The 21,652-nt window shown below is 42.2% G+C and overlaps 1 protein-coding gene across 4 annotated transcripts in view; it reads right to left on the bottom strand.

Annotated features, from left to right (window-relative positions):
* Window positions 1–393: 393 nt before the first annotated feature.
* Window positions 394–21,652, bottom strand: part of CORO2B (coronin 2B) — a 223,014-nt gene continuing 201,755 nt past the window's right edge. For all 4 annotated transcript variants that reach the window (XM_072615125.1, XM_072615145.1, XM_072615118.1 and 1 more), the window contains exons 7-12: window positions 19,269–19,373; window positions 15,773–15,869; window positions 13,692–13,804; window positions 11,110–11,200; window positions 4,937–5,076; window positions 394–2,570 (exon numbers count right to left, since the gene is read on the bottom strand). In XM_072615125.1, coding sequence (XP_072471226.1) covers window positions 2,439–2,570; window positions 4,937–5,076; window positions 11,110–11,200; window positions 13,692–13,804; window positions 15,773–15,869; window positions 19,269–19,373 — 678 coding nt within the window. In that variant the 3' untranslated portion in view covers window positions 394–2,438. The remainder of the gene's footprint in view (window positions 2,571–4,936; window positions 5,077–11,109; window positions 11,201–13,691; window positions 13,805–15,772; window positions 15,870–19,268; window positions 19,374–21,652) is intronic.

Raw genomic sequence — 21,652 nt, 5'->3', positions numbered from 1 at the left:
ATTTCTTCCATCAAGTTATTCCTGACCACCACAGATTCAAATTTAACATTCAATTTTATGTGGTGTTATATTTATCTATTCATGTATTAGCCTTGTCTGCCCAACTAGAGAGACCGTAAGCTCACTGAGTACAGCAGCTAGGCCTTACTCTACTTTTTGCTACCACAGCGCCCATAGTAGACAATGAATGTTTTTGGATGAATGAATATGAGAATGAATAAATGAAAGAATGAAAAGCTAAAGAAAGAAAGAATGAAGTTAGGGTACAAGATGAATAGATGTGTATTGTTCCCTGGGAAAGGCAGTGGCTATGGCCATAGGGCCACTAGCCAAAATACCGCCATTACAGAAACAATTAAAACAACCAGAGGCTAAAGGAAACTACCAAGTCCATTTTGGGTATCTTGAAAACATTTTATTTCAATACTATCCTCATGTGGCGGCATAAATAATCACAGGAGACAACACAGTTCAAGTAAGGAAATGGGAGAGAGAAAGCAAAAGGTGTGAGTGGACAGAGAAATACTTTCATCCAGCTAGTGCTAGATAGTCATATAAAAGGCCCTATGTAGTCATGGGAGAAAGCAAGGGAATGTGGTAGAAGCCCGCAGTAGCCAGCGGCTGATGGGGGCCCAGCTCCCATGAGGTGGGTTTGTCTAGCTACTTGGCTGTGGCACATAGCAGTGGAAAAGTTAACATCGATAAAGCCAGCTGTTGGGCTTTATAGCTTGCCTGGCCTTGCCATCTAGTCTTCACAAACATAAACAGATGTGTTTGGCCCAGATATCTGTAGTTGTGCCCACAGGGAAAAAGAGATGTGTGCAGAAGAACCAGAGTGGAATAGCACTTGGCTAGTATATCTGGGTGAGAGGGGGAGAGAGTAAGGAAAAAAGAGGGAGGGAGGTGGGGAGAGAGAGAGGAAGAGAGAGGGAGGGAGGGAAGGAAAGGTAGAGAGGGGGAGAAGGGGAAGAGAGAGGGAAGGAGAAAGAGACAGAGGAGGAGAGAGAGAGACAGAGAGAGAGCAAGAGAGAGAAAAGACAGAAGGGAGAGGGAGAGAGAAAGGAGGAAAGAGGGTGGGGTGGAGAGAGAAGGAGACAGAGATGGGGGAGGAAGGGAGGAACAGAGAGAGGGAGAAGGGAGAAATGCAAGGGGAGGAGAAAGGAGGGCAGAGAGAGGCAAGAAAGAAAAGAATCCTTGTTCTGTCTTCCCTAGGGACTCAAGCTCTGGTCTTCTTAGTCTCATGCTTCCCAGAGGAAGAAGGCAACTTCTCAACCCCAGTCCTAGGGAGGAGACCAGGACTAACCCAGGGAAGAAGAGAAGTGCCTCACTGCTTGAAAAGGCTCAGTCGAGTTCCGTATAATACAATTGGCACGATTTGTGTTGAGGGTGTAGAAGGATTTCCCTCATATTAAAATTTCCCAGAGTGACTTGGACATGATAGAAGTCCCACTGAAAATGGTATCATGATATCATGAGAAGAACCCTGCATGAGGAGACCGGAGACCTGACTTCAAGTCTATGCTCTGCCACTCTCTGGTGGCTTTCGGTGAGTCATTTGACTTCATGCCTTGGTTTTCCCATTTGTAAAATGGGAATAATACTGCCTTCTCTACCACACAGGAGTATTGTGAAGGTCAAATGAAATCATTTATGTTTAAGTGCTTTGAAAAGTATAAAGCGCTATGCAAATACAAGGGATGGTGATTATTTTACTAGGTGTTTGGTTTGGTTTTAAAGACACAGAGGTTGTTTTTGGTGGGAAAGAAATAAAAGGAAACCTGGCTCTTCCAAGTTAAGAACTGAGGTTTACAGGGGCTGCTTTGAAAGAAGAGCGGAGGGAAGTGGAAGAAGAGCAGAAAAGGGAGCATTGCAATTAATGTCAGCGACTTAAGCCCTTATTTGATGGCATCTATAAGCAAGTGGCTTTGAGCTTCAGCTCCTGGGAGCTGTGTGTTCCCCGCTGCCGCCCTCTGCATGGGAAAAGTTAACCGCCATCAAGCCGGCCGCTTCATTTCATGGCTTCCCCAGCTTCTTCGGCTCGTCTTCCGGCCAGCTTTAAGTAGCCCCTCTCGCTGAGCTCTATCCTCTTGGGATCCATGAGAAGACTCGCTGCCCGCTGGTTCCTCCCAGAACACCATCGGGGCCCAAGTCCAGAGCCGGCCCTGTCCAGGACAGTAGTTGTCAGTTACAGCAGTACACGTCAGGCCGACAGGGTCATCCGTGGCCTTTTTTTCTCTTAGTGTGAGATACAGGGGCCAAAGCGCACAATTCCAGTTATCGGTGAGCTCAGCCCATTGGCAGACTGCTCAAGCACTGACTTGTTCTGGGGGTGGGGGTGGGGCTGCGGTGGGGGATGGGTAGGGCAGAGAGTGAATGGGAGGAAAATTAAAGAGCAAATATAAACAGAGAGTTTATTTAGAAAACGAGCCTTCGGGGAGCTAATTGTTCTTGGGGTGGTTCCGTAAGTTTTTGAGTTCCAGCTGCAGCTGCCGAATGCGGATGTCTTTCTGGGAGAGTTCCTCTTTCAGTCGCCGAATCTCGTCCTGCTGTCGGAAGAACATTCGGAGGAGCTGAGAGGGAGGGACAAACAGATGGAGTGAAAGAGAATAAAGAGAGGATGAGTGCTGGGAGAGTGCTGTCGTTCCTAAGGCTTCACCACCCCCAGCCCCGAGGCTTTCAGATCTCACCTTCCCCCAGAGATCTGCGTACACACACACACACACACCCCTTTCACCACCCGAGAGTCTCAGTGAATCAGCTTTTCACCTCCCACTGCTCCAAGTGCTGGTGGCCATTTTCTCTTGTAAACTGGAAGATTTTATTAAATTAGGAGATGGCAGGCCTGGTCACTGCGTTTCTGAGCAAATATGAGCCTTGGCCCTATTCTGGCTGAATGCAGCAGTGTCTCATCTATCTGGCATCATCAGGGAAATGCGCTGCCCTATGTAAGTGAATTTTCCAGATGACTGACGCATATCCCTTTAAAAGCCAAAGCTCTATTCGTTTCACTTTAGCCATTTGGGATGGAAATCTTTCCAAAGTGTATAATGTATTCCTCTGCCTTTCAAGACACCACAGTAAATATGATTCAACCTTTTCTGTATGATTCAGAATCACCGTCATAGACATCAATGCTATGTAATACAGGGATGCCCTTGGGGCCACTGAAGTGTCTGAGGCTGTTTTCCCCTTCACTAAATGGCCCCAGATTGCTCTACTTTTCTAGTTCTGGTATTTTATTTTTGTAACTATCTCTCTCCTACTCAGTGTTCTGGCCTTTAGCATTTTCCCCTAACCTCTGTAATTTGTTATGGGCTGGGAAACCAGATAACCAAGGGTGATAGAATTATGGATAAAATCAACCAATGGCACTGAGCCCTATGGGCAAAGGACAGGAACTTTAGAGAGCTAGTATAGTATAGCATAGTATAGTATAGTATAGTATAGTATAGTATAGTATAGTATAGTATAGTATAGTATAGTATAGTATAGTATAGTATAGTATAGTACAGTATAGTACAGTATAGTACAGTATAGTACAGTATAGTATAGTACAGTATAGTACAGTATAGTATAGTATAGTATAGTACAGAATGGTGGAAAACATTGGATTTGGAAACCCAAGACCAGCAATGAGTCATGAGACCTTAGGCAAGTCAATTAACCTGTTTAAATGTCACCTTCATCTTTGTATTGGGAGTGACAATACTGCTCACAGAGGTAGCTAGGTGGTGAAGTATAGAGTGCTCGGTCTGGAGGAAAAACTGAATTCAAATCAACCACAGATATTCACCAGCTGTGTGACCCTGGGCAAGTCACTTAACCTCTGTTTGCCTTAATTCACTGGAGCATCTTTGCCAAGAAAATCCCACACATGACCATGAAGAGTTGGACATAACTGAATAACAACAATCCTACTTCCTCTTCCTGAGAGTTGTATGCATAATGTGTATGAAACACCTTATAAGCCTTAATATATTATGGAAACAAATGCCAGTATTAGGGCACTCAATCTGGGTTGCTTGGAAGTCAATATTTTGAAAACTCCTTCCCAAGTTCTATTCAGGTGAGGTGGCCAGTTAAGTGACTCTTGGGTAAGTGAAGTGTTTTCAACAGTATTTTTGAGGTTTCTTTACAGAACTACAAGGTTATAAGGAGAACCGTTTAGGAGGATTTGAGAAAGTGTGTCTGTGGTTATATGAGTGGGGCTTAGGATCATATGACAATTAAAAGTTCATAAAGTTTTTTAATAATAATTAAGAACAGTAGCTCTCTTGTATATAGAATTTTAAGTTTTACAAAGCATCCTACTTATTATCTCTTATTTGATTTTCATAACAACCCTGTAAAGGTAGGTACTATTTCTATCCCCATATGAGGAAACTGAGGCTGAACAAGACTTACCCAGGATCACTCAGCTAGTAAATGTCTGAAGTAAGATTCCAAACAGGCCTTCCTGAACTCAAGCCCAGCCCTCTATCTACTAAGCCATGTTACCTCAGGCACAAAGAACACATTTGAAACATCCTATGCTTGTCCCCCTCAAATCCCACCCTCAAGAAAAATCATAAGAATGAATTGTCAGTTGCCATCACCACCTAAACATCCTGGCAGGTAAAGACAGTGATTTATAACTCCAGTAACAGCAAGCAACAATCATGGCTTGAAACTGAATCCATGACAGGAAACACAATTCTTAGCAAAAGTAAATTTAAGGTTTCCGATGGGGGAGAAAACCCTTCCCCCCTCCCTTCTCCAGATGGTATTTACGAGGGTCAGAGCAGCAGTGGAAGCGAACAGCAGGCTGCTTATGGAGTTTGTCACAAAAAGAAAGATGACTGAGAGGGAAGCTGATTTGAAGCCCTGGAACACAGAATTGAAATTTAAAGGTCTCCCTCTTTGAGGGCCCATGGATGTAATAACTTATGTTCCTTACCTCGTTTTCTGTCCTGGGTGGGACATTTTCTAATAAATCTATTCCGTTGACCACAACGCTCTTCTTTTCTTTGATTGGGGCTTTAAACACCACCTTGGGAGATTTCTTATAGCCTTCTTTTAAAGACATTAGTACTGGATCTGGGGGAGGCAAGAGGCTGTCAGTGGGGCTCATGACAGGACCAACCGGGTTAGTGAGTTGTCATGACAACTCCATTATATTTTCTTGGGCAATGTCTCCTCCCTGTCCTTTACTCCCCATTTTTTAACTTATTTTAGTACGGTAGGGTGGGGTAAGAGCCCTGGAATATGAGTTTGGAAATGAGTGTTCTGGTCCTGGTTCTGTCACAGTGTAGCTGTGTGTAGACCAGTTACTGCATTTCCCCTATTCTCAATTTCCTCATCCATAAATAACAATCATACATGCCTGATGAAGGATAGCCAAACTGCACTTCTTCTCCTCCTCCTGGAGTGGAGACACACACACACACACACACACACACACACACACACACACACACACACACACACACACACACACACACACACAATGATTAATGAATCCAGAAGGATAGCTAGCCCTTGACATCAAAAGAATTCTAGGAACTCCCTTTTCCTCCTAGCATTCTTATTTTTAATAAATTTTGAAGTGTTTTGTGTGAAAACTTAATTCAAGTCTACCTTGTGTTCATTTGTAACAATAAGACATTTAATGAGGTTTAGTTTCATTTCCATTTTAGTAAAGGAGCTTAATATATTTATGTCTCTGTGGAATCTCCCTTTCCGGCAGCTCTCTACTAACAAACCTTTGGATACCTGGGAAGAGCCTTCTTTCGTTTACTCATAATTAGTATGTTCTTAGAAGGGTGTATTTAAAAAAGGCTTCTCTTGACCCCTTGAAAATAAGACAGCACTGCCCCTAACTGCTGTGACCACTCACACTTGGTCTGCAGTTCTGAGCTCAGTCAGTTTCCTTGAACTTTTATTAACTTAGCTTATCAGAAACCAGACAGCTGAGAAGCAACATGGCCAGTGGAACTGACTAGCACATGTGCCCTTGGATTCTTTTTGTATGTATATATCATTGGTGGCTTGGTATGTCATCGATAAACCCTGTAGTTAGATTGAAGAGGTATGAAACTGTGTTTCTGTCTCTTGAGAAAGGAGAAAAGGATAAGCATTTATACAGTGCCTACTAGATACCTATGAGACTCAGTTCAACTCCCATCTTTTGCAAAAAGTTTTTCCTATCCCACCCATTTTACCCTGTATAAATCTGTGTGTATATATAGATATATACATGTGTATATGTATGTACACACACAGCTGTTAGCATGTTGTCTCCCCAGTCACTGTGCTCGGAGTTTTAATAAATATTATCTCATTTGATCCTCATGACAAGCCTGCAAGGTAGGAATTATGATTCTCATTTTATAGTTGAGGAAACGGAGGTAAAGTGACTTGACCAGGGTCACACAGCTAGAAAGTGTTTGAGGTCAGATTTAAACTCAAGTCTTCCTTACTCTAGGTCCAGTGTTCTATCCATTGTGTCACCAGCTGCCTTAAGATTGGTTTCTTGAACCTTAGGACTGGAGTAACTTACTGTCCTGTGTCCACTTTGCAGGATTTTTGTGAGAATGAAACAAATGTGAAAGAAGAAAAAAAAAATTTTTTAAGTGCCAAGAAAATAGAAAGTATTAATGCTATTGCTAAAGAAGCCTCACCTTCCTCCTTCCATAAACAAAACTTAAAAGCTTCATGCCACTTAAGACATCATTTGTGTGGGAGATTTCAATTTAAAAGAAAAGTGACTGAGTCAGGATCTAAAAAAGATCTTGACAAGTTAGAATATTGGGCTAAATCTAATAAGATAAAATTTAATAAGGATAAATGTAAAGGTTTACATTTGGGTTCAAAATATCAATTTCATGTAGATACATAGCTAGAATGAAGTTTGCCTTAAAAAGATCTGAAGATCTTAGCAGTCTGTGAATTCATTAGTCAATAGTCTTTCCATCCAAACTTCACAGAACAAATTCCCTATGCTATATAAGGTTCAGCTGAAAGAACTGGAGATGTTCAACTTGGAGAAGAGAAGTCTTTGAGAGGTCATGATCAATGCTTGAAGGAGAGCTCACATGTGTGAGCTTCTGATATGGAAGAGGGATATGGCCACAGAAGAAAGATCTAGAAGCAATGGGTTATGGTTGCCAAAAGAAAAAGTTGGGCTTGATGTAAGGTGAAATTTCTTAACGTTTCAAGTTATCCCAAAGAAGAATGTACTGGTTTAGGAGGTGGTGGATTAACCCTCATTGGATGTCTTCAGGCAGAGCTTTGATGACAAGTTGTTGTGTATGTTGCAATAACATTGATCCTTTATTAGATCTGGGATGGCCTAGGTAGTGGATGAGGTCTTTTCCAACTCTTAACATTTAGAGATTTGTTTTGTGAATTTGTCCTTTCTGGTCTCACTTCCGTCAAACCCAGAAGCCCGTGAAGGTGTGGAGTCAGAAGCAGGATGTGGTCCTAGTTCTTCCATCTCCAAATCTAGACCTCCTTCCATTATACCAGCATGCTCTTGTTATCACAGCTTCCTCCCCTCCTTTCTCAGAGATCTCAAGGCTTTAAAAGCAGCTCTTCCCCACAAACATGTCAGGGATATCTACACACATCCCTTTACAGCAGGGGAGCTATAAAGAAAAGATGCCAGATAGTCACGGTCCTTATAGTTGACATAAAGTGACTCAGGGAGGAAGCTTTTTCTCCTCTAGCTGGGTAAGTTTATTCCTACCTGAAAGTAGGACAAGCTAGATGACTCCAGAGATCTCCTTTAGTCACAGGATTCTAAGATTCTGGCCCACCATATTTTTGTTATTTGGGGTGCAGTGCAGTGCAGTGTTAAGCTACTAAAAATTAAAATTTCACAGTCTTTGTGTTGGAATAGTTTGTATATGTATTGCCCAAGGTTCTGCCTTTGGCCCCTTTCTCCTCTTTCTACACTATCCCCCTTGACAATCTCATGCATTCACATGACTCCAATGGTGCCTGCTATGCAGATGACACCCACATCTTTCTTCCCCCAACTTTCCCCAGAGCTCTACTTCTATATTCCCAGCTGCCTGCTGGGTATTCCTACAGCTCACCCTAACATGTGCAAAACTGAACTCATCTTCCTCTTTCCAAAACCTGTCCCTTCCTCTCATTTTTCTTTTGCTGTTATAGTTGATAGCACCACCATCCTCCAGTTAGCTAGTTAGCATTTATATATCTCTTTAAGGTTTGAAAAGCACTTGATAAATGTTATCTCATTTGATCCTCATAATCACCCTGGAAGAGAGGTGCTAAATATAATTCACATTCTACAGATGAGGAAACTGCTGCAAATAGAGGTTACTTTGGTGATTTGCCCAGGGTCACATAGCTAGTAAGTATCTGAGGTTGGATTTGAACTCAGGTCTCCCTGACTAAAAAGGAGCTGAGGGTGTTAGCAGGCTGTGAATTCAGCACTCTCTCCACTGTACCACCTAGATACCTCTTCAATTTTTTCTTATCCCTCACCCCTCCCCATATGTAGTCAGTTGTCAGGTTCATTAGAGTCTATCTGTGTATCTGTTGCATGTCTTCTTTGCTCCTAAAGCAACTGCTTTAGCTCAGGTCCCTACCTTCTTTCATGTAATTTATTCTAAGAGTCTACTAACTGGTCTTCGTTTCTCCAGCCTGTTTTCTCTATGCTACCTTTTGCACCACAGCTTGAGAAACCTTCCTAATCTACTGGCCTACTCAAAAACCTCCATCATCTCCTGAATAAAGTACAAACTCATGACTTGGCATGCAAGACCCTCCACAATCTGGCTCCAATAGATTCTTCCAAACTTATCACTTACCACTCCCTCTCCCCTCACATGTTCTACTTTCCAACTATACTCAATCATTCTCCATCTATTATTCTCAATCTGTCCTCTCCCATAAGAAGAGTTTGCTCAAACTGGACCTCACACCTGAAAAAGATCCTTCATCCTTCATTCCAGTCTGGGGAAATCACTCTATTTAAGACTCAATTATTGTATCTTCTACCAGGCATCTTCCTGAGTTCAAATCTGGCCTCAGACATGTACTATCTGTGTGACCCTGGGCAAGTCATTTAACCCTGTTTGCCTCAGTTTTGTCCTCTGTAAAATGAGCTAGAAAAGGAAATGGCAAAACCCTTCAGTACATTTCCCAAGAAAACTCCAAATGGGGTCATGAACTATCAGACATGATCGAAATGACCAAAGACAACAATGGCATCCCCTCTCCCTTCATCTCCAGGGATCTCTCCTTCCTCTGATTTCTCATAGCACTTTACCTGGCCTTGGCTTTGATATTTATCTTTCTGTCTCATTTAATTGTTATCTGTGTAATATATGTCTATTAAACTACAAGTTCTTTGAAAGTAAGGTCCACGTACCAGATCTCTGTGTCCCTAGCACCCAGCATGTGCTTTGCACATGATAAATGCTTAATAAATAATTGCTGAATTAAATTTCATCAGATATATGGTATTTTCCATATTGCTTAAGTCAAGAAGTGGTAACAGCATACTTCTGAGTCCTGGTTTTGCTGACAGCCAATAAGCAGGAAGGAAGGTGGTGTGGTAGAAGGAGGGTAGGCATGACAGGTAGTCAGGTAACATGGGTTCTCATCCAAGTATATCACACATCATTTTTGTACTTTTGAAATAAAGATTGCCTTTGAGGAGCTTAAGTTCTTCTTGGGGGCACAGGGGGAGGGAGAGTCAGTATAAGACAAGAAGAGGAGGGGGAGATCATAGCTACCTGTGAAGTATCAGAGAAGGCTTCGTGGAAAAGGTGACATTGGACCTGAATCTTGAAGGAAGATGAGATTTATGAGAGGCCTAGAAGCAGTGGGGAGGGCTGTAAAGTTTGAGATGTAAAGTTTGGCTAGTATGTAGAGTATGTGAAAGGGAATAATATGAAAAAAGGTGGAAAATTAGTTTGAACTTGGTGAAAAATTCTACCTGAGATACTTATTAGTTGTGTGACTTTGGACAACTTATTATGTGCCTCAATTTTCTCATCTGTACAATGAGGGGTGTTAGACTTGATGAACAAGTCCCCTCTTACCTCTAAATCTCTAGTCCTACATGGATGATGAAGTTTCTTAAGCAGCAAAGCAACCTGCATAGACCTGTGCCTTAGATTTGATGAGTTCGGTGTGATTGTAGCCATAACTAGGATGGGATAGGTGGGACTTTGACTTAGGGTGCCACAATTTAGAAGGCACTGAGGGAACTTGCAATCTTTCAGCACAGGCCTCATGGTACCCCCAAATTTCCTCCCTTTGGCAGCCATACTCCAGGTGAGCTCCTTCCTAGCCAGCCCTGGTCCCACTCTTGTGTCACTTGTCCTGGTTGCAAAAATTGCTAGTTATGGCTCTGAAGTGAAGTAGTTACAAGAACACTGGCATAGAAATTGGGAGACCTGAATTCCAGTCTGCTCTTTGGGTTTTGGTTTCCTCCCCTGTAAAATGAGAATAGTGGGGTAGACTAGATCAGGGGTTCTTAATTAGGAGTCCAAAGATGCCATGGAAAGATTTCAAGTGGCCTGAGAACTTGAATGGGAACAAAATTCATCTTTCTTTTCATTAACTACTAACTGAAATTTAGCATTTTCTTAAATTATTTAAAAATATTATCCTGAGATAGAGCTTCATTAGATTGCTGAAGAGGTCCATGACACACTCAAAGGTTAAGAACCCCTGGACCAGGTGATCTTCTAAAATTCCTTTAAACACTAAGATTTTATTATTTTATTCTACAATTCTCTCAAGGGGGAAAAAGGAAGCAGTGTGAATTTCTCACAACAATATTTTAATTTGCATTAAAATATAGCCTATTGGAAATACACAGGGCAAAGTTATGATCAGCAACAGAGTGGTTATAAGGGGTGGTAGGAAGCATGGGGCCCCTGAAATCATACCATATTTGGCTAATATGAGTTTGCTTGGAGATGGGAGACCTTCCAGCTATGACTTAGTTGCCTTGGTCTTAGAAAAGAAAACTAAGGTATAAAAGTTCTGGTAGCCCCATTTCTGGGGTTCAGGGAGGAGCTGTAATCCCCAGCAGAGAGCTGGCCAGCCAGAGGCCATCTCAAAACCATCCTTTTAGAGTCTTACCTCGATTGATGCCTCCCAGCCATTCATCAGGGGTCAGAGCTGGCTCCGTTCCTGGGGTCATGGGATAAATGTCTTCCTGGTAAGATTCTGACTACAGATGAGAGAGAACAGAAAGGCCAGCAAATTCTGCCTTAGATACTTATTAGTCGTGTGACCTTGGACAAGTTATTGTGAGCCTCAGTTTTCTCAGGGGGGACAGGTGGGGAGCAGAAGTTTGCTTAGGGGAATGCTACATTCCAGCCAGTCTGGAGTCTCACTGTCAACCATTCTTCAGGGAGGACTCTGTTCACATCCTGTGTCTTCTATGGAGCCACCTCGGATCACCACTGCCCACAGTGATCTCTCTTTCCTCTTTATATCTAAAGCACATAGTGTCTGTACTTCTCATTTCTTCCAATCAATCAACAAGCAATAATTAAGCATTTTCTTTGGGCCCATCACTGTGCTTGGTTCTGGGACTACAAAGACTGAAAAAAGAAATAGGTTCTGCCTTTGAGGTGCTTATGGTTTAACTGAGGGCACAACATGTACATGTGATACATCATATACTACCTTGCATTATTATTTCTACTTCTATGCATGTATATGTGTGTATATAACATATATATGTATGTGTATATATATGTTTTGCCTCTTCATGTAGACTGTTAGCTCCTTGATGGTAGAGACTGGGGCCCCTCTACCTTTGTAACCCCACTGTGCCTACCATAGGGCCCTGTACATAGCTAGAGCTCAACAGTGTTGGTGAAGGTCTTGAAGGTTCCCATCAGCTCTCATGTCCAACAAGCTTGTAATGATCAAAAAGAGTTTGCCTCCTGTCAGAGCCAAGTCTTTACCCATGTCAGCCAAAGCTCTCCCATCTTAGAGATCAAGTCCTGAGCCACCACTGAGTGTTCTCTGAGCTAAAAAATAGTGAAGTGGAGAAGTACAACTCTTAAAGGAAAGGAATCGAGAAGTTGCTCCTGCCTTCCTAATGTGTGTGTGTCTGTGTGTGCGTGCATGTGTGTGTTTCTTCCACATCTCCCAAAGACATCATAGCAATTCCTGCCTCTGTGTTTATTTCTGGTATATAGTCTCCAATCTTACCCGTCCCACCTATCTGAATTCCAGTAGAACAGAAGACTCCTAAGGGCAGGAACTATCTCACTTTTTTATTTCTATCCCCAGCACCTAGCACAGTGCCTATCACATAGTTGGTATATAATAAATTTTTGTTGAATGAATGAATCCCTGGCCAAAGTTATATCTTTTTTTTTCCAATTTCATCTGTGCCCTATTTCTTATGCCTGTTTTTTAATCTTTATTAAATTTTATTTTAAATTTATGGAATAAAACAAGCATTTCCATAACACAGTATAATAAAAAAGATGATTGCACTATTATGTACAACTTGCTATCCCTTTCAAATATACAACAAAATTGTCATGTAAATTTCTTCCTTCCTCCTTTCTTTTTTTTCTTTCTCTTCCTTCCTTTCTCTCTCTCTCTCTCTCTCTCTCTCTCTCTCTCTCTCTCTCTCTCTCTCTCTCTCTCTTACTCTCTCTCTCTCTCTCTCTCTCTCTCTCTCTTTTCTTTCTTCTTATGCATTTCTGTTCTGCCTTCTATTAGATTCTGTTCCCAATTCAATTCAATTAGAGAAATATTCCTTAATTGCCTGCTAGGTAACAGTGACACAAAGATGTAGCTAATGGTCTCTGCCTCAAGTAGCTCACCTTCTATTTGGGATGGAGGAAACCCAACACTCTACACAAATATAGGACAAGAAAAACTCAGGGAGAAAGCACTGGTAAGTGAAGGGATAAGGGAAGGCTTCCTAGGGGAGCTGAGATTTGAACTTGGAAAGACAAAAATTCTAAGAGGAAGGTATAAAGAGAGAGTGTATCCAGGAATTTAGGGGCAGAGCTGCTGATGCAAGTGTTGAAGGGAGGGAATAATTCATAACACTGTTTGTTTGGCTAGAACATAGCCAAGAGGAATAATAAAATACAAAATATAAAATAGAATAAAAAATAGGACTGCTTAATTCTTGGGTCAGAACCATCATGTAGAATGCCTTAAAAATTAGACTAAAGAATTGGTATTTTATCTTACAGACAGCGGGGAGACACTGAAGGTTTCTTTTGTTTTGGTTTGGTTTGGGTTGTTTTTTTTCAGTTCTGCCTCTAAACTATAAGTTTCTTGAGGGCAGAGAGCGTGGCTTACACTACGGTATCCCCCACAAAGGTAGCAAAGAGGAGCACAGAGTAGGTGGATACTCAATAAAGACTTGTTGCTTCACCAATAAATTCCCATAATGCAGAGGGCTGTTGGATCTTGAGAGAGTCATTCTCCAAGTCCCAGGGAATTCATACGTACCTGCCAGACTCCTCTTCACCCACTCCCTTGATTATAAGCCCTTTCAACTCAGGGACTGTGTATTTTCCTTCTTCAATATCAGTGTAATATTTAATAAATGGCTGTTTAACATATTTAACATAGTAGGCCTTCAAGTTGTGACTTGTTGACTGACAGATGACCTCTGTGCCTGAGGTGTTAGGAGAGTCTCTGTGGCCCCTCTTTCCCATGCCAGAAACTCTACTCACCCTCCGGGGCACGATCATGGAGATGGGCTCAATCAAACCCTTCAGGGTCACTAGCTTGTAGAACCGGAACACTTCACAAGCCGACACATCCAGGCCATGCTTAGGCATCACCCCTGTGGAAAGGGAGAATAAGCATTCATGTCCAAAGGGATCTCAAGCATCCACATCTCCCTCCGCACCCCCTGAGTCCGGGAAAAGGGAGTGGGGGAAGTGAAGGGGAGAGGAGAATTCTGTTTCAAGTTCTTGAGATGGTGACCTAAGTTCAGCAGGAGCGCAGGAAGCAGTGTTTAGATGCTTCTCCGGCTTTAGGCTATCACATGACAAGAATTCATTTATAAGTCAGAAGCCACCAGAAATTCTTTCATTATCCACCTCTTCAAGCTGGTCTGATTGTCATAGAATTTTACTGCTGAGAGGACCTTTAGGGATTATTTAGTCCAAAACCCTAATTTAACAGATGAGGAAACTGAGATGCAGAGAGGCTAATGAACTTAGTCCCAGTCACACAGCCAGTTTGTAGCAAAGCTAGAGTGGCTCTCACCTTCTCAAAGTAAGCTCTTTACTAGATTGTAAGCTTCTTAAGAGTCAGGACAATGTCTTACTTAAACCGTTATTTTCTCCTGTGCCTTGCACATAGAAAGCACTTAATTAATGTTGGATGGATGGATGGATGGATGGATGGATGGATGGATGGATGGATGGATGGATGAACTTCTCCAAAGATCTACAGACTTGAAGGGCTATCCCCTGTGCTCTATGAACAGAAAAAAGAAGTGGAAAAGTCACATTGTAGAGGTCCTTTTATCTTAAAACAAGTCCACGAATTTTTTCCATTACTCTCTGAAGGTCCACCATATATAAGACCTGACCTGGAGTTAGGAAGACCTGAGTTGATACTAGCTGTGTGACCTTGGGCAAATCACTTAACCTCTATCGGCCTCAGTTTTCTCAACTGTAAAATGAGAATCATAATAGGACCTAGTCCCAGGAGTATTTTGAGGATCAAATGACATATTTGCAAAGTATTTAACATGGTGCCTTCTCTACATATTAGGCTCTATATAAATGCTAACTAGCTAGCTATTGTTGTGGTGTGTGTGTTTCTGTATGTAACACTGAGGGGAGTGATAAAGAGAGAAGAGGAATACTTATAAAAAGGGAGGGGGGAGAGAGAAAAAAGAGAAGCAGAGGGGCTAGGGAGAAAGAGAGGAGACATACACAGAGAAGGTCCTAGATATTGTCCATGTGCTTGGGCTACCCAACAAAAGGTTTGGGTAGCAAAATTCATGGAATTCTAACACTATTAAGTGAAAGGCAAACCAACTCCCAGGGGAGAGTCTGCTGGTCCTGTAAATATGTTCTTGATACAAAAGGCTCAATTGTGGAAACAATAAATCAGCCAGGGCCAAAACAAGACCAAGCCTCGGCTGAGCTGGCTTAATGTGGCAATGCCATTCTCCCAGTGAATGGTAATGAGATGAACACTGGAGTTGGCCTCTGAGGCCCTGGGTTTGCATCTCATCCCTGGGACTTGTGACTTGTATGACCTTGGGCAGGTCAATTCCCCTGTGGACTTTGGTTTCCTCCAATGTAAAATTAGCGAATAAAACTGAAGGATCTCTACCAGTTCTAAATCCTATAATGCTACATGGTGTATATTGTTTGATTAATTTGCTTAAATAATAACTTTGGAAGGATTTCCCAACTTCCCCCTCTCCCTGACACCCTCTCCTGTAGAGAAAGTCAACCCTAGGGCTAAGAAGGACTAAGTTTAAGTCCCATGCCTGAAAAATAGCAGTTATGTGGCCTTGGACAAAAACCTTAAACCTCTCAAGTGTCCTAAGCAGCTCTATAAAATGCTAAGTTGTGGAGAAGAAGGTGCTAGCCTACATTGGTAGAAGTGGTTTCCTCCGCTGGACAGCCCCTCTCCCAATGAAATCACAGGTCCAGTGCCCATCTCTCTGAATGGACAGAGCAATGAGAGTGTTGCCTAATGAGGTACCCTTGGATTGGTTCCATCTTTGGCTGTTTGTTTTGTGTGGCCTTGAGAAGGGGCTAGGATCCACTCTGGAAGCCCTTACCCAGACCTTTCTGTGGGGCTGGGGAGCGAAACTCCATGAGGTAACTCAGATATGGCTTCTCTGACCCAATCTCGTAGTATCTGATGTTCCCGTCCCCCTGCAAAGTAAGAACAAGAATGAGGGGTGGAGAGGGGGAGGAATAAGGAGAACAGGCTCCATGTTCACATCAGATGAGTTAGAGGAAGATTTGAAATTTCCGTTCCCCCCCCAAAAAACCTGAAGATGCTGGGATGAAAAATGTGAGGCAGGGGTCATTCTAGGTCATTCTAAACCACTGGCTGCCGGGAATTTATAGAACAAATTGAATTTGGGGAACTCAAAGACGTCTCCTACTTTGCTAATAGCTAGAACTGGATCCCCCCCACTCCCTCACCCTCAGATTAGGCCCAGGTTTAGGTGAATACATTTAAGTGATTTCTGAGGCACTGGGAAGTCCTACTGAAATTTAGCAAAATATTACACCCCCCCAAGACTCCGAATCAATCCTTAGGACTTTATCCTCTTAGTTTAAGATTTTGTTCCCTGACAAAAGTACCCCCATTGTATCCCCAGACAGCATGAGTCAAGAAAGCATAGGACTTGGAATCAGTGGCCCAGGTTCAAATCTTAATTCTCGTATTTGCTACCTGTATGACCTTGGGTTAAGTCATTGGGTCCACTCTCTGGGTCCCAGTTTAAAAGGAAAATGAGAGAACTGGAATAAACAGTCTTTTTCAATTCTAACTTCATGATCCTATGGACAGAGTAACCCTCAAGCTGTCTCAGTGAGAGTGAGTTTTAAATCCTTTTTGGAGATCAGGATTTGGTTGAGGAATGGGGGGTAGAATATGAGGATGGTGATGCGGGTAAAAAGAGGGAAAGGGAGCAGAACAATATCAGAGACTCTTACAAACCTCAAGGATGGAGGAGCAAATTCCTTGAGGAAGCAGGGATTCTCCCCATTGGCTGTTTGTGGGGAAGAACAAACGATGAGAACACCTGAGTTCATAGATGCTCACCCATAGCTTAACTCCCAAAGAACAGGAAAAGCCTGCTCTGATGAAGGTACCTACAAATTGTTAATAATCTGATAGCCTCCTTAAGGACAAGTCAGTGGGGCTCAGGACATCCTGAACATCCCCTGCCCTAAGGTAGCCCAGCCAGGGAAACCCTGCCTCTGCTCCTTCACCTTCACTTGCTGCTGAGCCCTGCAGACCTGGAGATCACCCAGGGGATAAGAGGGACATGCCCTTCTCCTCAGGCCAAGTGGTTTGAACAGGTCTGTACCACTCACTTGGCAACTAAATATGCCATGCCTTATAATAATTCTATAACTGTTTTTATTTGAATCATACAGGATTTGAGTTTGTAGGTGTCATTTCTCCAACTGAATTGGAAAGTCTCTGAGGGAAGGGTTCATGTACTATTCTCCCTCAGTACCTAACGTAGGGTCTTGCATTGAAAGAACTTAAATGAAGCCACGCCCTTCTGACATCTGGAGCCAGAGCACATGTGTTCAAATCCTAAATCCTTCTCCTCTGTCTCTCAAAGAAGGAACCAATTCCCCTTTGGTTTGCTAAAGATGAAGCCTAGATGTACTAACAGAGAACCACCAATCAGAACGTCTTGCTTTGTCCAAATACCAAGGCCGGGAAGTCTTGCCCTGCCTCCCAACCTTAATGATGCAAAGTCTCCCTTAATCCTTTGTAAATTATAATGAAGAGAAAGGGCCCCAATCTTCCCTGTCTCACAGTCCTACCATGTAATTATAGCTGGAATTAAATTAATGCCTATGTTCAGCAACTACCTTCTTCCAGGATCTGTTTTATTCTGGGTTCTAGGAAGTGGTATGCTGCTAAATGTTCAACAACTGGATCCCCAGACCAAAAAAAAAAAATTACATATAGCATACTATAAGTTTAACCTGCATTATTTTTTCTTTCCCTGTCTTAAGTCTAGACTATCATCAAAAGAACAAATCAGGCTCTCTTTTCTTTTTGTTTGATTGTTTGGTTTTTAGAGTTTGTCAATTTCCAAGGTATAAATCAGATGTTTCCAAACTTATCTGGTCTACCATCACCTTAAAAAAATTACTCACTGCCCCCCTGCAAATCTACTTTCTTTAACCTTGTAATGGTTTTTTAAAATTTATGTCATTTCAAAAAATATAATTTTATATATATATAAAATAAAATATAAAAATATAATTCAAAGAAATATAATTTCTTCAAAAATGACGCATCTTAAATTTAATAATTTATTGTAAATTTGTGAGGTTTTTCCTGCTTTGACATTTTGAGGATGCAATATTGCTTCATATAACTGTATAATATCATATTGCAAGCAAGTCATTATACGTACATATTTCTGTCAATATATGACATGCTTGCCTGCCAATAGTTGCTTGTTGAGATCTATCAGCAGACTTGACTACTGATCACTTATAACTTGCATTTTGTGTGTTTATTTGGAAAATAATGTAATCATCATGACTTTAACTTTGTTACACAACAGATGAAACGTACAAATCGTTTTTCAAAATTTTCTGCTCTTCTTTCCTTATGCTTCCACTGTCCCCTTATTTTTATTTAATGCCCCTCCCCCAATTCCACCCAAAGCTGCTACTACCTCCCCCCACTCCAATCAGTCCAGTGCCCTGCAGGGGGCAGTGTCACCCACTTTAGGAACCTCTGGATTATACATGCTCTCACTTAAAATTTAACAATCAGCTTTTTTGAACAGGTTTGAGCTGGTCTCAGCCCACCCCTGGTTCTACTCCCTTGGGGGAAGAGAAGGATCCAGGTAAGTTGATCTACCTATAACTCTGAGTGAGCTCAGGATACTTCAAAGTATAGACAAACAGCCCTAGTGCTGGGGAAAGGCAAATACTCTCCCTCGTTCATCACCTAGAAGTCAGGTTGGGGGCTGCAGCTTAGACAGAAACATTTGGAAATATTATACATAGGGATAATGAGAGTTCACCTATGAGGTGTGGCATGAATAACCCTGGGAAGGCCCTTTTGCTCCTAAGTCTCTGCTGTTTACTAGTTTATCAAAATGCCTGAAACCCTACTTCTTGGAATATGACTTCCTTTGCAGTAACTATGGCTCTCTCCAGGTGAGAAGGCTAACTGAGGTGTGACTGAGGAGCTACCTATACTAGAAATACTTCCTTAAATCTTTCTCTGACATCTGAATTTTGCTCCTTCTGGAAGATTCCTTTAAACATTGCCCTCCTGAGCAGGTCCTCTTTCAAATACAGCTCCTCTCCCTTGAGAAATAGCTTAAAGTGAATGAGTTTGTCAAAGAATGAAGGTGGAGGTGGGAGTGGTTAGGGATCAATGCTTTAAAAGGAGATGGGTGCCAGTGTGGTAGCTAAAATACTGAAGACAAAATTCATTGCTAGGGGAGGGTCTGCACTCATGGGGAGGTCCTTGCTTAATAGCAGCAATGTGGCCTTCAGTCCCCTCAGAAGATTAAGTAGACCTCACCTATTGTGGCTCTCAATAGATATTACCTTTCCTGCCAAATATAGCATGTGTGTGTCAGCATCATAGAAGGGAAACAGGAGTCCAGAAAGACCATCAATCTCTTCTTCAATGAGAGGCATGGCTAGGTCCTCCTGTATAGAAGGAGGCAGGATTAGCTGTTGCCCTAGATATCTATGCACCCATCCATCAGTCCAACTATCTCTTCATCAATCAATCTATGCACCCATCCATCCATCCATACAAACATTTCTACATGCAATATCATATCAACATATCATACCAAGTTAGGTATTAAGGGAAAATACAGAGTATAGATAAGGCATATCCCCTGCCTTCAGAGAGCTTACAGTTCAGGAGGCAGAAGAGGGACAAACAGAGGTTACTAATACACAATATTATATGAAAAGTCCATTAGAAAGGTTCAAAACAAAATGCTGTGGGTGGGTCAAGGAAGGATGAGAGGATTTACAGAAGATGTGGCACACTGGAAATGCTATAGAATCCAGTGCTGCTGCCCACCTTTCCTATGGTAGGGGACAAAAAGCCAAACTGTCCTGTACAAATCTACACTTGAATTGACCTTCTTACCTTGTTCATATCCTAGAATGCCATCATCCAGTCTGACTCCCCCATTTGGGGCAACTGAAACCCATATGACTTTGGGTAAATTTCCCAAGGTCACACAGCTAATTAGTGAGCAGTGTTTAAAGAAGTGCTGAGCTTGGAGTTGAGAGAGACTTGGCCTCAAAAGCTCCCCTCAGACACTTACTAGCTGTCTATTTTGTGGTTTGTTTAGAGTAATTTTTTACAAGTATTTTTAAGGACTTTGGGAGGATAGCTCAAGTAGGTCTGTCCTTCTACTCTGCCATCTTGGCTCCCCCCCCCTTACTAGCTCTCTAACTCACACTTACCAACCCTCATCTATAAAACAAGGGCAAAACTACTTCAGAGTTATGATGAGGCTCAAATGAGAAAATGTATGTAGAACACTTTGTACACCTTAAAGTCCTGCAAATATTCCAGCTAATGACAAAACAAACCCTGAAATTCAGGTCTCTTGGAACCTGGGCTGGTCTTCTTTCCACTACACTGGATTCCATTGTGCTCCTCTGAGTCACCCTAAACTACTCTGTCCTCACTCTCTCTCTCTCATACTCACCATGTTTTCCAGCTTCCCAGATCTCAGCAGGGCTCAGAGAAATCCATAGTACACTCAGAGCCTGCCCCACTTGCCTCCAGAACCCAATGATAAGAGGGTGTTTGTGGGTGGCCATGCTAGTTAGGGGCAGATAGAAATGTGCAAGGTGTCTTCAAGAGCATGAAAACTATGGCAGTGTAGTGAAGAATACTGCACAGAGAGAAAGAAGACCTGGGTTCTAGTCCTCTGTCCTTCTAATCAGGAGCGTGAACTAGATGACCTGTAAGGTCCCTCTGCTCCCAAACATTCTACTGTACTCTATGAAATCGTTAATGAGCTCTGTGACCCTGGGGAAGTAACAGCCCCTCAGAGCCTCAGCTGCCTTTTCTGTGCTTACAATAACACTTGGAGATGTGCTTTCATTGGTATGGACTCTCCTTCCAATATAAATCCAAATCCATCTATGACTCCATAGATGGTCTTTGAGAGGAGCTGTGGCCTACAAATTCATCACCCCATGGCCAACGTGATGATGAGCTTTTTACAGTAAAATGCAAATAGGACTTTACCTGTCTGAAAACAGAGATTAGATGACGATATAGCTTGAGGTTCTTTCCAGCCTGATTTTCCCTAAATCTACTAGCTGATTTCTTGTGGATCCTTGGTCAATGGGCCAGCAGTGCAGAATAAATCACTTCCAACATTTCCTTTTGCCCAAATCTGGTGAATCTGGCAAATTTTCCTGCCTGTCTCTTTCTTGTTCCTTGCTTCTCCTACCTCCTCTTTCATTTTCTTTTTTTTTCCTTTTTTCTTCCCCATTTCCTCCCTTCCTTTATGATGGAATCAAAGAATTTAGTACTGAAAGATACTATAGAGATCATCTTGTCTAACTTCATTTTACAGATGAGGAAACTGAGGCCCAGAGAAGTGAATTGTCCTGCTGAAGGTCACAAAGTGAGTTAGTGGAAGATCTCAATCTACTGAATCCCGCCCTTTTCCTCTATAACACACTATCTCCTATCTGTGTCCATCCTGGGCAAGTTGTCAGACATGGAACCAAGATGTAGACTGGTTGACCTGTACTGACTCTCCAGGAGACAAGGGACAGGGGACGGTAGTTTCCCTAGATTCTTCTAAACTTCATGAGGTCAACCACCAGAACAACTTAGAGACAAAGCTAGATGACTTTAAACTTTGAAGAGGGATTCTTGTTTCTGTGAAGAGATAAGAGCACTATGTTTTGGACGAAGCCTGAAATCTCTGGATCAAACA

The sequence above is a fragment of the Notamacropus eugenii genome, chromosome 1 (genome assembly GCF_028372415.1).
Source record: "Notamacropus eugenii isolate mMacEug1 chromosome 1, mMacEug1.pri_v2, whole genome shotgun sequence".
Lineage (NCBI taxonomy): Eukaryota > Metazoa > Chordata > Mammalia > Diprotodontia > Macropodidae > Notamacropus > Notamacropus eugenii.
This window is presented reverse-complemented; position numbering and strand designations above follow the sequence as displayed.